This window comes from Acanthopagrus latus, chromosome 15 (assembly GCF_904848185.1).
Source record: "Acanthopagrus latus isolate v.2019 chromosome 15, fAcaLat1.1, whole genome shotgun sequence".
Lineage (NCBI taxonomy): Eukaryota > Metazoa > Chordata > Actinopteri > Spariformes > Sparidae > Acanthopagrus > Acanthopagrus latus.
In genome coordinates, this window is record NC_051053.1 from 2,688,589 (window position 1) to 2,704,477 (window position 15,889).

The 15,889-nt window shown below is 38.6% G+C and overlaps 2 protein-coding genes across 4 annotated transcripts in view; one reads left to right on the forward strand and one right to left on the reverse strand.

Annotated features, from left to right (window-relative positions):
- exo1 (exonuclease 1) overlaps positions 1-1,790 on the reverse strand; it is a 35,911-nt gene extending 34,121 nt beyond the window's left edge. For both annotated transcript variants that reach the window (XM_037124810.1, XM_037124809.1), the window contains exon 1: positions 1,635-1,790. The gene's annotated coding sequence lies outside the window, so the exon portion shown is untranslated. The remainder of the gene's footprint in view (positions 1-1,634) is intronic.
- A 1,000-nt stretch (positions 1,791-2,790) lies between these two features.
- yipf4 (Yip1 domain family, member 4) lies at positions 2,791-15,119 on the forward strand. Of its 2 annotated transcripts, XM_037124353.1 has the most exons (7): positions 2,791-3,096; positions 7,157-7,310; positions 9,963-10,134; positions 12,335-12,412; positions 12,533-12,646; positions 12,748-12,772; positions 14,261-15,119. In XM_037124353.1, exons 1-7 carry the CDS (start codon positions 3,039-3,041, stop codon positions 14,314-14,316), a joined length of 657 nt encoding a protein of 218 aa, XP_036980248.1. In that variant the 5' UTR covers positions 2,791-3,038; the 3' UTR covers positions 14,317-15,119. The 2 variants fall into 2 exon arrangements, with proteins under 2 accessions (XP_036980248.1, XP_036980247.1); XM_037124352.1 differs by lacking the exon at positions 12,748-12,772 and having other exon boundaries at positions 2,799-3,096.
- The last annotated feature ends 770 nt before the right edge of the window (positions 15,120-15,889 follow it).

Consider the following 15,889-nt stretch of genomic DNA (forward strand, 5'->3'; position numbering starts at 1 on the left):
TTTTGTCTGCCATGATGGCAGCATGCTGGAGATGCAGCAGCAACCGTGAGTCAAAAACTTTCTTTTTAGTAAATTCTGTGTACACAAACAATCTTCTCAAAGCTCGTGTTCATGTGTAGAGACCCTGGTGATACTACGAGCAAAGTTTCATGTTGTGTTGAGCCTTCTTAGTGTTTTAAAAATAGCAATTCTGATGCTAGCATAAGAGTGCCCCAGCACGCCACTGAAAATTAGCTTGCCCGAAAACTAAACTATGGTAAATATTAAAAGTGTCTCTTTCCTTGTAATTATGTTTTTACACAAAGGTTTGATCCATACATTCACAAATTAAGCTTTTTGGTGAGAGTGTCACTTTAAGGTAAAAATACCAACTGAGAAATATTATTTTTTACATAAGTGAATAAACTAGCTGTTCTCAGAGAAAAATAAGGTCCCAGAACTCCGATTGAAGCTAGAAAGGTGGCAGGGTCCGCCATATATAAGTAAAAAGTAAGTTAAACAGTATAAATTGTGTTCTCCTTTAATGTCAGTTAGTTTATGCAGTCATGAAAACAGAGTTTGATAATTTAATTTGTTTGGGCAAAACAAAAACAAACAAAAAATTTGCCAATAAGCATGTTTCTCTGCTCATTAACATTCATTCTCCCAAACTACAGAGTGCTCCTTTAACACAATTAAGATCCTGTTATGAAATAAACTATGTTCAGCTATTGAATCCTCACATTCAGAGGCACAATCTGTAGCCCAAGTACAGAACCAGAACCTGTCATCACCCCTCCATTATTCACAGAGACCAGAACTCAACTACATATCAATGTTTAAATCACTTCTTGATTTTTTTTTTTGTTTTGTTTCTGTTTTAATGACAATGTCAATGACTGTTTAGAAGTTAGAAAGTTATAAATGTGAGAGCTGTCTCCTTAAGTTTGGAATTGTGTCAGACTTTGCAATGAATTACATGAAGAAATCTAAGTGTGCATTACACATGTTCTTCATGACGTTCAAACTAAGTATTTCTCATTTGCAAACACAATGAAATTAACTTAAATGCAGCAACAAGCTCGGCGACAGACAGCGACAGGGGGCAAAAACGATTTACCGTCCGGGCAGAAACACCTGCCCGCACAAAAGTCGGTTCCAACTAAAAACATTCGGTGCTAATAATTGCAATAGTGATATGAAGCCCGGCTACATAATTAACATTATAGCAACACGACTATGGCTCCAACACTAGGTTTAATTCAGGTTAAACGTTTTAAACATTAGTTAGTTGGCGCCTGGGGGTTAACTGCCAGCACAAAAGAGAAGGGAAAAGCTAGTGAACACTTAATTCAATTTCCATAGCTAGGCGAGTTAACAAACCAGAATTTAACACACAACCTAAAATTATCACGAATGTTGTGGGGTTTGTTGTGTGTCCTGTATGTGTGTTTGAATAAGCATGTCAACATGAAATCATACATTTTTAATAAAGTTATCTTACGTATGGTACAGTTAACGTTTACGTTACATAGAAACTGGACGACAGTTTGTGGCTACAACCGATGTCCGTGTAGATGAGACACTCTGACAGAGACAACACGATAAATGACATAGTGTTAAAGTCAGTGCATGCTATTCAAATTAAAACTTACTTTATTTCTGTTCCCTTTATCCACACAAACAGGAGGCAGCTCGGCGCGTCCAGAAGCCTAAGTGAGTTTAGTTTTAGCGGCAAAAAGAAGTGATTCAGTATGATCTGATTCTATTCGTCAGACTGACGGAAAGGGCGGGGTTGACGGAATGATAGACATGTCACGGCCCTTCGGTTAAAGTCACCATGGGACCTTGCGCTTGACGTATTTCGGGAAAAATATGAATGGAGACAGAGACATTTTGATACCGTTTGCATTTTTCAAGTTGAGATTTGTCACAAAACCTTATAAACTCTTCAAAAATCTTTGTGAAATACAATCAAATGATGCTTTTTGGCTGCATTTATGTAATCTACATAGAATTTGGCCAAGATAATCAATAGACTTATGACAAATGCGTTTTCTTTCGATTTTTTCTCATAGTTAAAGAATCCAAATATAAAATGTTAAACAACATCTTAAAAATTAAACAATGCAAAATCTTTGCACAAGGTGTCAATAATAAATTCGACAACATCTAGCTATATTTTAGTACTCTATGCTAGTTCTAGCAATGCCAAAAAAAAGATGGGGCATGGTTTCAGGTTGAGCTGTGCGAAAAACTACAGTTCTTATCTATATATTATCCTTACATGTATTGAGAAAAGAAAAACACGTTTTTCAATTATCCCCCACATTTTGAAGTAAATAAGTAAATCTTATAAAGAGACAAAACCCTAATACAGACTTACATTTTCACAAACTAAGTCTATTGAAACTAGAAGCATTGATAATTGAAAATTGGTAATTGAAAATGCCTTTAAATAGCTGAGAAATTCATCAGGGTCGCACAACTACAGAAGTATTTCAGTATATTTACAGTATATGTATTATTTATGTCATCTACATCCTCATTAACACAAATGTTTTGCAATTAACATTTTCTTTCAGTGTATCCCTTTCAGCTCTGAAGGACTAATTAAGCCTGCCTCAGCTTTGCCAGCATATGCCAGTTTAGCAGCTCTTATGTCCCAGCTTTATGCCATCTATTGAACGCATCTTAAGACGTGTCTCATTTGCTAAACGCAATGTTTTTACCAGAGTGGCGAGGTGATGGCCCGCCAAACTCTGCCTCTGATTGGTCAGAAGTCGTTGCCTTCCTTTGAGTATGATTGGTCACGATTGCGGTTAGGGTGGGAACATCAGAGGAAGCCAATCAACCGCTTTCACAGCTACGTCTGCACTTCCCTGCTTTTCAGAGCAGACGTGACAGACTGGACGAAAACAAAATGCGATAGTTTAAATCTACTGGTTAGGTGTAATCAATTTCAGCGTTATTAACGCTTCCACGCACATTTAACTGATCGGTTATTTAAATGCCATTTCTCTATAGCTAAGGCGTGTGGTAGGAATATAAAATAAACGATGCAGTTCTCTCCCACCAACGGAGATTTCACATTCGTCTCCTCGACAGAAGCTGAAGGTAGGCTGATGCCAGCAGACCTCCCCGGCTAGCAGGCCTTAAAAGACTGTCGTATTAACGTGCTGTACTTAAGTTAATAACGAGTGACAGTTAACGCAGTCACCCAGGTACAAATGCATTCAGTCGAAGAATACATTTGACCGTGCTATTTTAAATATGCTATCGTTATTACACGATCAAGCTATCTTTTGCTAGCGTTAGTTAACTAACTGCCGTACTGATAACTACCGTTGACAAACGTAGTTAATTAAAATAATGGGAAAAATTGGAGACTTCTTTGGTCTTGCTTATTGTAAGGTTACAAAACCATTTAAATGAGACTTCATAGGGCTGCTCTTAAAGTTTTTAACGTAGCACTGTCACGCAGCACAGCAGGAAGTTCAGCTATCTTAGCCTAACTGAAGCTAACACACAACAATGCAAAGCCTCCCACTACGCCCTGTAGTATCATTACCTAACACTTTGTGGAAGTGTCTTATGGGAACTGATTGTTTTTAAACTCTTAATAGCTGTGTGTTTAGTTAAATATACATTAATAATTGTTTCGTTAACCAGGTATTTGACAATACATTTGTTGGTGACGGTTTCAGCTGTAGTGGCGATGAGTTTTCAGTCAGTTAAATGATGCTTACATGATACTGAGATATTTCTGTACTAAGAACACTACAAGGAGCCTTCCAGTGAAGTTGAGGGGTTTATGAGTGATTTTGATACAACTATCTACTACTCTCCTCTAGCGTTTCCAAGTTTATTGCTTCATTTTTTTCCCTCAGAGTCCCAAATGACAATGACACAGGACATGAGTTTATCTGATTATTTAGACTATAAAATAATGGATTTCCTCTTAACCTTCCTTTTCCCTGGTGACCATGTGTCTGGTGGCAGACAAAATTGTTAAGTGATAGCAAAGTTTAAATAGAACTAGTGTACTCTGATGGTTACATTATTCTATTGTCATTACATTTTGCTATCAACATTTACTTCACAATGATACGGTGAAGCAGAAAAGTTGTCTATTGCTTGTTTAATCTGTAAATTGGTGAAATTTCCCTTTTTAAATTTGGTGCCTTCAACCAAAGACAGGGAAATGGAGAGCTTCCCTAGGGTGCATAGAGAGTAAGAATTGATGCATTAAAGCAGTCCATCAGGTTTTTGATGGGAATGCCTCTTTTAGTTCACAGTGTGGGTGTTTCCCACCCATAGATTTTACTTGGGCGGTCTGCCCAGGTATATTAACAGATGGCCAATATATTTGGTGACTTGTTTTGCCATTTTAGACAAAACATTTTTAAAAAAAGAGCATCTTTACTCGTTTCATTCACACATGCTCTTGAGAGAGAGAGAGAGAGAGAGAGAGAGAGAGAGAGAGAGAGAGAGAAAGAGAGATAAGAAGTAGTAGTAGTAGTAGATTAGTAGCAGAGCCCAGTAAACCCCTCCAAGCAACCTTTATAGATGGAGTAGTAATGGTAAGGACGACTACCAGAGAGCCATCGGTCATCCAGCAATCCAAACTCAATTAGACCATTTTATCACCACCTCATATCCCCACAGTAACGACGGCCTGAACCAGGCTGTCCGGGATATTAACTCCATATTTGACAGCACAGCATTTCTATCCAATCTGAAAAAAATTGAGTATCACAGTTCAAACTCAGCTAATGAAAAGTGGTTTGACTCTGACTGAAAAAAATTATCCAAGAAAAACACCAACAACCTGACTATCCTGAGCTCCGCCTCCAGTACTGAGAAACACTGAAATCATATAGAAAAACACTGAGAGCTAAAAAGGAGCAGCATGAACAGCGTCAAGTTGAAGAGATTAATGAGTCCATTGACTCAAACAATTTTTGGAAAAAATGGCATTCAGTCAACAAATCAAACAAGGAAGAATTGGCTTTTCAAAACGGGGAAATATGGAAGAAACATTTTGAAAATCTCTGAAAATCCTTGAATCAATCATTAAAGACAACCAAAATCCTTTAGATTATGAGATTAGTGAAGGGGAACTGCTGGCTAAGATCCAGACACTGAAGCCAAGGAAAGCAAGTGGCCCTGATGGCATCTTAAATGAAATGCTTCAGTTTAGCAGCCAGAAAATCAAGACTGCCATATTGAATTTATTCACTCTGATACTAAACATTGGAAATTTTCCTGACACCTGGAACCAAGGGCTTATCACTCCAATCTTCAAAAGTGGAGACAAATATGATCCAAACAATTACAGAGGCATATGTGTCAGCGGCAACCTGGGGAAGTTATTCTGCAGCATCTTAAACAGCCGACTGCAAAACTTCCTCAGTGAGCACAATGTCCTGAGCAAGAGTCAGATTGGTTTTACACCACAACACAGAGCCACTGACCACATCTACACCCTCCACACCCTCATCCAGAAACACGTCCATCAGAACAACATCATAATCTTCTCTTGTTTTGTAGATTTCAAGAAAGCATTCAACTCAATTTGGCATCATGGTCTGTAATTTCAGATTAAGTCTGAAATTACAAGAAAAAGGTATTGGAGAAAAAATCTACGATATTATAAAGACAGTGTATATAAATAATAAATGTGCTGTCAAAATTGGAACTGGGGAAACATACTTCTTCCCCCAAAGTAGAGAAGTGAAGCAGGGCTGCAGTCTGAGCCCCACCCTGTTCAACATTTATATAGATGAACTGGCCAAATCCCTGGAAGAGTCAGAGATCCCTGGTCTCACCCTCTCTGACACAGAAGTCAAATGTTTACTGTTGGCAGATGATCTAATACTGCTCGCTCCGACAAAGGAGGCGCTACAAAAGCAACTAGATCACCTGTAAAAGTTCTGTCTGACCTGGGCCCTGACTGTTAACCTGGAAAAGACAAAAGTCATGGTCTTCCAGAAACGACGCAAGAGTCAGAAAAATCCCCATAGGTTCCACCTGGACTCTAAGGACTTATTTAGGACTAAATATCACATCAACGGGAAATTTCAATCTGGCCATTAAGGATCTCAGAGGAAAAGGCAGAAGAGCTTTCTGGATTATAAAAGAAGTCTTCAAACATAGACATACCTGTCAAAATTTGGATAAAAATATTTCAATCAATAATTGAACCAACTGTATTGTATGGGGCCCTCTTATCAACCAAGACTTCGACAAATGGGACAAACACCCAATCGAAAGCCTGCACACTGAGATCTGCAAAAGCATCCTCAAAGTTCACAAGAACACCCCCAATAACGGATGCAGAGCTGAACTGGGCCAATTTCCCCTTTTAATTCGGATCCAAAAAAGAGCAATAAAGTTCTACCAACACCTCACAACCAGCGAGCCCAGCTCCTACCGCTACAAAGCCCTACAATGCCAAGAGGAGAGCAAAGAAGGGAGTCCCCTCAGCCAGCTGGTCCACAGGCTGAGCTCCAACAGCACCGGGCACTAAGACCGCCCTCACACCATCCAGCCTAACCAAATTATAGCAAAAGAAAAAGACAATTACATCAACTATTGGACATCAACAACCAAAACCTAAAGCAAACTCCAATGCTATTTGGCCCTAAACAGACAATACTCCATGGCAGATTATCTGAGCTCTGTAACTGACCCAAGACTGAGGAAAGCATTGACTATGTACAGACTCAGCGACCACAGCCTGGCCTTAGAGAGCAGCAGACACAGACAGACCCGGCTGCCTAGAGAGGTCCAGCTGTGTTGGTTCTGTCCACACAGACAGGTGGAGACAGAAACGAGCTGCACAACACCTGACATGATTTCCTACACATGAACCAGCTTATTATTATTATTATTATTATTATTATTATTATTATTATTATTATTATTATTATCAAAATGTTTTGCTCTGTAATCCTGTCTGCTTTGGCAATATTATGAACAACAGTCATGCCAATAAAGCTTGTTGAGAGAGAGAGAGAGAGGGGGGGGGGGGGTTGGTTTTGATTGGCTTCAAAACTAACAGCAAGCTTCCTTCACATGAGGCTCAGTTGCTGTTATGACAACCAAATCACTGGTGGAAAAAAAATTGTAAACTTGAGGTGTGACTCTTTGGATTTCCTGTGCCACACCACAGAGTTCAGCGGAACTATCAGTGCCCCAGACATCAAACTAAGCATGGCCACTGAGAGCAGTAAAGACCCATACGCCACCACCTTCCTGAGGCAGCGAGGCTATGGCTGGCTGCTGGAGGTAGAGGAGGATGACAATGAAGAGAGCAAACCTCTTCTGTGAGTACAGGTGTATTGTTTGTACTTTATGCTATTGATTTAGCAGATCTTTATCTTTTGAACTGCAACCAGCAGTTCTATAGCTTGTTGTCAGTTGATTTGTCCAGAAAAAAATGTTTGTGTGTGTGTGTGTGTGTGTGTGTGTGTGTGTGTGTGTGTGTGTGTGTGTGTGTGTGTGTGTGTGTGTGTGTGTTCATTCCAATTCAGTGGTGTAGTAATGAGTCATTAATCCCAGAAATAAGACAGTATTTTTGCACCTCTAGTTCCCTCATCTCAAAGTCAATGTGTTCTGAGTTAAATGTATGAAATAATATGTGCTGTTATCACAGTCTGAACATATTAGCATGTTGGGGACATTAAACGTCATCACAGCCAACACGGAGACTCATCTACTCACTAGTCCATCTTTACAGGCCCAATTTAGTTACAAATTATTGTAACTCTGACTTTACAACTTTTACACTGATCAGTGTATGGAAAACCTGTATAGTGATTGTGTGATTGAGATAAGAGTGAGATTTAATTGTTTAGATTTAAGTTATGCTTCAGAAATCACAAAATGGCATTCATCTGTGAAAAAAATTCTGTTCAGAAATCCCACAGTTCTTTTTGGGTGCCTTGTATAATTTAAGTTTATAGTCAGTACTGGAACATCTTAGTTTTGGTGCAACATAATTAAACGTAAGCTATATGTAATAGCTATAAGCTATAACGTAAACTAACGTCAATCAACTTAGCATGTTTTATTCGTTCATTCCTTCAGACCGGTTGTCACATAAGTAGGGATATAACGGTATAAAAATCTCACACCACGGTAATAGTGTCCAAGATTAACACGGTTATCAGTATACTGCGTATTTTTAAAATGTCTTCTATGTCACCAATATTTATATTTAAATAGATTTATTATATATTAAAAAAGTCCCATATCCAAAACCTTAACTAAACACTGCAAAATCAACATTAAATAAGTATAAAAGAATGTATCAAAACTGTGCAAAATAGGTCATTGGCTTTTTGTGATGAGGCAGCCTGTTCTTGAAACATGTCCTTTAATGTCTGCGTTACAGAGGGAGAATGAGATGTAGTGGCAGCAGCACTCGATTGGCCAGCAGACCCTCTGTGAGAAAAAATAATATAGAAAACCTACAGATTACAAAACTCACAATTTAGATCATATCACTTTTGTGAGAAACAGGTTGGATCATTTTTTAGATCAAGGATCAAAGGATTATTGTTAAATGAATTATGTATACTCTATTTTGGCTGTTATCTCCATCTAGACACTTGTTATATTCACCATTTTATATTATTCTTTATATAATGTCTATTCTACAAATAATCCACAAGTGATATATATTTCCGATATTACTGGCTGGATATATATTGCCTGTCTGTCTCTCTGCCTGCCTGCTCATCTGTTGTCAATGGACTCGGTCAATCTGATTGGTCAGATGGCTGCTGAGCCACAGGTAGATGCTGCTCAGGTGAACAGAGCTGAGATGAAAGTCAGTCATCTCTGTCAGTTTGTATTCACTAACTCAGTCCACCCAGTACATGTTTGTCTCAAATCCTCCTCACTGCATCTCTGCATCAATATTTGGGGAATTATTATGTCGACTTTTAAAAGTGAAATCTACAATTAATAAGCGCTTCAGATAACGTGCCAAATCACACATCAACTTCGTTCAGTTATACCACTATCTGGTCAGTTTACATTAGTGACAACAGCAAATTAGACATGCACATACATCATGCACACAAGCTTAAGGTTAACTGACCTTGCATTCACTGAACAGTTGAAGGTGATGGTCGTAAAGTGAAAGTGATTAAATTGGATGTGTTGCTGCCCCTCGCAACAACTTTCTTTTCGCAGCTTCTGCAGACAGGGCTGCCATCCTCAACCAGCTGTCCCTGAGTATTCTTATAATAACCAGAATATGCCCAGACTTCAGATTTGCTTCTCTTTGAAAGCAGAAAAATCCCTTGAGGGCTGCTACTGTCACGTCCTCCCTCCGTCATGTCTTCCTCACTACATAACAAGCGCACGTTGCACGCTGCGCATGCGCCGTGAGTTTTCCACACCGTGGATATCGACTGCGGTGGTTACCATGGTAATTAAAACTTAAAAGGTAACCGTCACCGTCGGGAATTTTACCATGGTTTACCGTGACACCGGTAACCGTTACATCCCTACACATAAGTCACCTGAAAGTACAACAAATAAACCTAACCCTATAGGCTACACAACAGTGATTAATCATGACTTCTATAATGCAATAAATAAATAGTGATAAATAGATAAAATAGTTATACTTATAGTACAGCTACGGTGGTGGCTACAGACAGAAAGAGGTGGCTACATATGTTTCAGTAGCATATATTTAAGTCTGTTTCTCAAAACCGTGATGCGAACCATCCTATGAGTTTTTTGTGATTCGTTGCACCAATAGTTACAGAGGTAAATCGACAAATCCGTATGATGTTGATTTTTGATTTACCACTAGTATGTTTCACTGAAACTGATTGATGGTATGTCTTTTGTTATAGTGGCTATGTAAAGATCCTACTGCTCAGATTTAATCTTTTGCCTTTCCTAGTCATTCTCCATGCAAAGCTTCTGTCATCACAATGTCTTGTCTGTGTGAGCAGGGAGGAGCTGGACATTGACCTGAAAGACATCTATTACAAGATCCGATGTGTGTTGATGCCAATTCAATCACTGGGTTACAACCGACAGGTGGTCAGAGACAACCCGGACTTCTGGGGCCCTTTAGCTGTGGTGCTGCTCTTCTCCATGATCTCCATCTATGGACAATTCCGGGTGAACAGGACACAATAATCACATAAACCATGATTCACACTATTTTCACACTATTCCAGGATTGTCTATTAGCCCTTTCCAAATGAAGGGACTTAACTACCTGTAACCCTGAACTTTGTGAGGCTTTGGTAGAAGGGTCTTCGTCAAATTCTTTGTGCTGTTTGGTTGCCTGAAAGGCAATAGCAGAATAAGTGGAGATGATATTATTTATTTTCTTTCATGTTTGCTCACTTATTTTAAAGTCCTTGTCCTTACAGAAGCAGTAGTACAATAGGTCATACTGTTGTGTTTGTTGTAGGTGTCCTTGTGATTAAATAGAACATTTGCTTCACGAGTTACAACTGACAGTTTTGCCCCCATCCCCTAACTTGGAACTAACTTCTCTAGTAGTATCACCCTCTAAACAGTACCCAGATTTAGTTGAGGAACGTATCCCCAAAGCGTGCAGAGAATTGTAGAAATAAGGGTAGAATCTGTGATCATGGATACACATGATGTTACATTCGTTAAGTTCCTGCAGTGGGAAAAGATTATATTTCTCTCAGGGGTCTTTGCATCACTCTGGTGAAAAATACAGGAGAATTCAATAAATGCTAAACTGTTACAATTTAGTTACGTTCAAAGTCAGCTCCTTCAATTTTTGAACACATCAGATTTAATTCAAAGACATTTATTTGTGGAGCTGTACTTTAGTAGATGTGGTTATGGTAAATAGGATGCAGTCTATTTTGGGAGCTCTCCCGTCAGTAAAAAAAGTTTTTAATCACAGCCGATTAATCTGAATGCACCAGTAGCTACTGATTTATAAACACGTTCATATGTCCAAAACTATTCAATTTATTTTTGTTTGGAACAATCAAAACACTCATTACATCTTAAACACGTTCATACATGGTATTCCAAAACTATTCAATTTATTTTTATTTGGAACAATCAAAACACTCATTACATCTTAAACAGTGCCTATAGATTTTTCTTAACTGAACCCCAAATGAATGAACTCATAACAGTAAGTTAGGCTAACAGTTTCCATGAAACAACAATAGGGTACATTTACATAGTTGATAGTGTGGCTGTATGCTTACCTGAATGGCCATAAATTCTCTGTCAGAGCTGTCGCTGCGCATAAAGTTTGTGCCCGAGTCGCTGCATGGCACACTAAAGAACACTGTTCATGGAGTCTGTGTCAACCTCGGTCCCAGAGTTAAACAGAGCACCAGCTTCTGTTCCATCTGGTTGGTTTGAAATGGAGGTCTTCTGAAATGCCCACATAACAACATCTACCCAACTCTCTTTGATCCAGCTGCACACAGTGGCCATAATGGTCTCCTCAGAATCCCATGAGGTGTAAAGGAAAAATCACCTGAAAGCTAGTCAACATATTAAGGCTTGTTCACTCCGAAGAGCAGAGGCTACAAAATCCTGGTCATCGCTGTGGGTTTATGCCACATCTAGGACTACACTGAAATGAGATCGCCTCTGTCCAGATGTTTACGGCACTGTTTTTTCTCCTCTTTTATTAGCAGTGCTTTCAGGTGGCATGTCAAAGCACATGGGAACCTCATCCATGTTCCTTATCTGTCCAGGTTTATATGAATTCTTCTTCACCCGTGTTAATTATGAAGCGCTGTAATGCCTTACTTTTCTCTTCATAGTACCTTGGCATCATTTGTGAAATGTGAGTGCACCTGCAAAGTGACAGTCCCTCCTTTCTCATAAACCTGTCAAACAAGATAGTGCAGCCACTGGAATCAAAACCCTCCTCCCTTTGCCACAAACATTTTCTCTATTAGCTCTTCTTTGTTTGTTCATGGCCTCAAGCTGAGCTTTGCCTCGCCACCAGTCATGAACAAACCTCTCCTAACATTAAAATGTCTTCCTGCGTGGCAAGTCAACAGTGTGAAGATGCCATTCAGCTGTATACCTCCTCTTTAAAGTTTTCTCCGTTGCCATGTCCAGTTTGTAGGATCACACAAAATAAAATAATGCTAGCTCTAGCTCTAATCCACTGCGGCACAAGCAGAAGCTCAAGCTTCAGCTTTCCATCTACTAAGTGTACGTTGGATCCACGTGATAGACCTGTAATAAAGCCATATTTAATATATCTGTATTATTATTATTTACTAGTTTTTACCTTAATTATGTGGATGTTCTTTGTGGTGGTAAACTCTTAGTTGACACTAAGCTTTTTCTTTGACAGGTTGTGTCCTGGATCATTACCATCTGGATATTTGGATCACTAATGATTTTCCTGCTGGCTCGTGTTCTTGGTGGTGAGGTTAGTGCAGCGAACACCTAGTCATCTTCTGCTGCCTGTCAGTTTAGTCACACATGAGCCTCACTTGTTGTTGTTAAACATTGACATTTTCTTATAGTGTTCTGTGGTTCTTTTGAGCAGGTGTCCTTCGGTCAGGTTCTGGGGGTGATCGGATATTCCCTTCTTCCTCTGATCGTTATAGCTCCTCTGCTCTTAGTGATTGGAGGGTTCGATGTGGTTTCTACGCTGATCAAAGTGAGTCAGAGACCACACATTAATAAAAAGTATCATATTTTAAGTGTAAAAAACCTGTAAGTTTACAAGCTTAAAATAGTGTGTCTGATTATACTCGATAGGATGGAGAATTGAATCCCAGCGCCTGTAAGTGATTCACTTTTAAAGGCGGTGTAGGCAGCAATATGTGATGTGCATGAAAATACCCGCCGCTGTTGATTTCTGTGTAAAATCATATATACCTGTGGCTTTGACAGTAATTCTGCAGAAAAGCATTTATTACATTGACTCCCTGGATTGACATGTTAGCTACTCTGCTTTGACTACTATGAGAGTCCCTGATCATATGTTTATTAATGATTACTTGTTGTTTATAAATACCATTTGTTTCAGAATGTTTTTTTCGACTTCATCTAACACATTTATCTTACGTACCTGCCGTATCCCAACATTCAGTCTCCGTACTGTTTACCGTTTCCTGTTGTTTAGACAACCAAAGATTTGGTTTGAGGTTTTACCATATATCCCCATTTCTTACACATTTTTCCTTGAAACTCGTATGAAATAAAGATTTGTTTCTTTATGGAGGTGCATATACATTTATCAATCAAACTGGTTTAATTTCTAATCTCTCCTTAGCTACAATTTACCTTCCTTCTAAATCTTTGATTTTCTCTTCGTAATTGAACTGGGTTGTGATTGATACTAATGTAATTCCTCTTTTGCGCCTTTCTTAGTATAAGCTGTAATGTTATTTCCTATAGCAAAACCTTTTCAATTTCAGATATAAGGGTCTCTTTTGGGAATGTGACCTTTTTTAATTTTGTCATCACCTGTTCTCTTTCCATCTGTTCATTTTAAACCATCACATTTAGCGATATTATCTTGATGTTCTTAGTCAAAATTATTGTTTGCTACTCCCTCAAAGTGTGCTCCAAAACAGTTAAGTAGATAATTATGAAGATTGATTAACTGAACACAAACCAAAAGTCTTGAGGCCTTCCAGAAATTGGGTATTTGTTCATTCCAGAGATTCCCTGTTATAGGGTGGAGAAGAAATCCTCAGCTGAAGTCCTGTAACTACACCCCACTTGTGAGGTTCCACAGCATCTATACAGTAAATACAATTAAAATTTAAATTAAATAACTTGGCCTCTTACGGTTAATGTTTAATATATAATAATGCCAATGTGGACCCTTACTTCTTTTTCATGGCCATGTTATTATGGTGTTTATCCATACCTGTTATTCCCCCGATCCAAAGTGTTTCCCGTTTCCTCAAGCATCAGCAGATGTGAAATACTGTTGAGCCAAAAAAAAAAAAGTTTCTTGCTGAATGATGAAAATTAAAAGACAATGGATGGTTGAGGGAATGTTTCAGAACCATCACCTTTTCACCTCACTACATGGAATACTTGCAAGGGTCAGAGATCCACTGTAAATAACTGGATTAAAGAGCAGTGAGGAGCCTGTACACTAGTCTTAATAAAACCCAGTGGACATCACCTGCTGTTTCTAGTGTTAAAAAATGTTACATTACTTAACAAGTCAGCAAGAGCAACATAAAGATCTCTCATGGAAACTTGTCACACTGAATAAATGTAATGATGTTTTTTGTCTGTTCTGATATTTCAGCTGTTTGGTGTGTTCTGGGCTGCTTACAGTGCTGCTTCACTGCTCGTCGGAGATGAATTTAAAACGAAGAAGCCCCTTCTCATATATCCCATTTTCCTTTTGTATATCTACTTCCTATCGCTATATACTGGTGTGTGACTTGATGAGTTGAAACTCTGGACCTTTGCATCACCAGTGACCCTGGAGTTGGGGGAAACTGTCAAACTATGGAACCAGGATATTTTGAAAATGTGGTTGTTTTTTTTTTTTGTTTTTTTTAAACTAAATTCTAGACAGTGGGGATGTTGGGAACAATTATTAATGTACAAAGTTTTGTCTCTTATGTCTTTGGTCAATAAAAAGCATATGGTTTTACAGATTAAAATTCTAAATGCAGACTTCTCGGTCACCAGTGCCATACAGTCCCTATAGTCCTGCATTGACTTGTACTTCATGACACAGGAAATAGTCACATGGTTGAAATGTGATTGAATAGTTGTTTGTACTTTAATCCCACCGAAGATTGTTGTGCCAAATATTTGTGTGTACATGTAAAATGAAGACTTTGAGAAAAGAGACAGCAGCACACAGAAAGAAAGATTGCTGAGCAACATATTCTTCATTGCGATGCACTGCATGCACTGAATGTACTGAGAAGTGTCCATTTATGCTTTTCACTTACTGCAGACTTGTTTTCGTAATTTAGGGATTTCAGCGGTAGTAGTGAGTCAACTGGGGCATTTAAAGTGATATGAACCATTGTCTGCTACTGAATGCAGGGCCTTGTTTTTCCTGGGCAACAGTCCTGTTTTCTAACTGTTTAAAATAGTAATGTAATCATTTGGTCAATAATTACAGTAAATTAATATTTTTTACTTCAGCATCTGGTGTTTACTGACTGACATTAGTTAGCACAGCTGGTCACACTGATCTATCAATCCATGTCATATTTTGCAGAAACCTTAATAGTCTCAACAGGTTGGATTCACTCAAAACATTTCAGTCAATGTAATTGGACAGTGAAAATATCTATAGCAGATTCCCTAATCAATCCGAATCCTACAGGTGAACATAATACAGTGTTGTCTCATTGCAAAATTAACAATATTAGGCATATACAGGTACACCAAACAAGACTCTGGAGTCCACAGCCTGCAGCCATACATCTCTGTGCTCTACATAGACACAGCTACCTTTTAGCAAAATGCTAACATGCTAATAGTAAAGCAAGGATAGTAATCATCATATTTGCTAAAACTTTCTTGTTAGCACTTAACATAGAGTACTATATCGTGTAAGGTTATCGCATGTTGATCTGCATGTTGATCCACAAACACAAAGTGGTTGTTCCAAAAAAGTCCCAGCCTGAAGACATCTGCATACCAATATTCATTAATAATCAAAGCATAACCTACTGGAAATGGGAAAATGACATATTGTATACCTTGATGTGTGTGACCTTAAATTTGGTCAGAAATACCACGAGATCTTGATAATGTGTGACAGTTTTTTGTTTTGATGGAACAGCATAACTTGAGTGTACCTGATCAAATCTACCTCGAACAAAGGGGTATCATGTCATAGTACCACTGCACTATGGAAGGCCAGGCAATTAAAAAAAAACTTGAATTTGAGCATGTTAACAGTGGC

What these genes read in the sequence shown, in the direction of transcription:
- yipf4 (XM_037124352.1), top strand. Translation starts at nt 3,039, where the DNA reads ATGCAGTTCTCTCCCACCAACGGAGATTTCACATTCGTCTCCTCGACA. An exon ending in CCATCTATGGACAATTCCGG is followed by an intron (nt 10,135 to 12,334) that starts GTGAACAGGACA and finishes TTTCTTTGACAG; the next exon opens with GTTGTGTCCTGGATCATTAC. An exon ending in CTCGTGTTCTTGGTGGTGAG is followed by an intron (nt 12,413 to 12,532) that starts GTTAGTGCAGCG and finishes TCTTTTGAGCAG; the next exon opens with GTGTCCTTCGGTCAGGTTCT.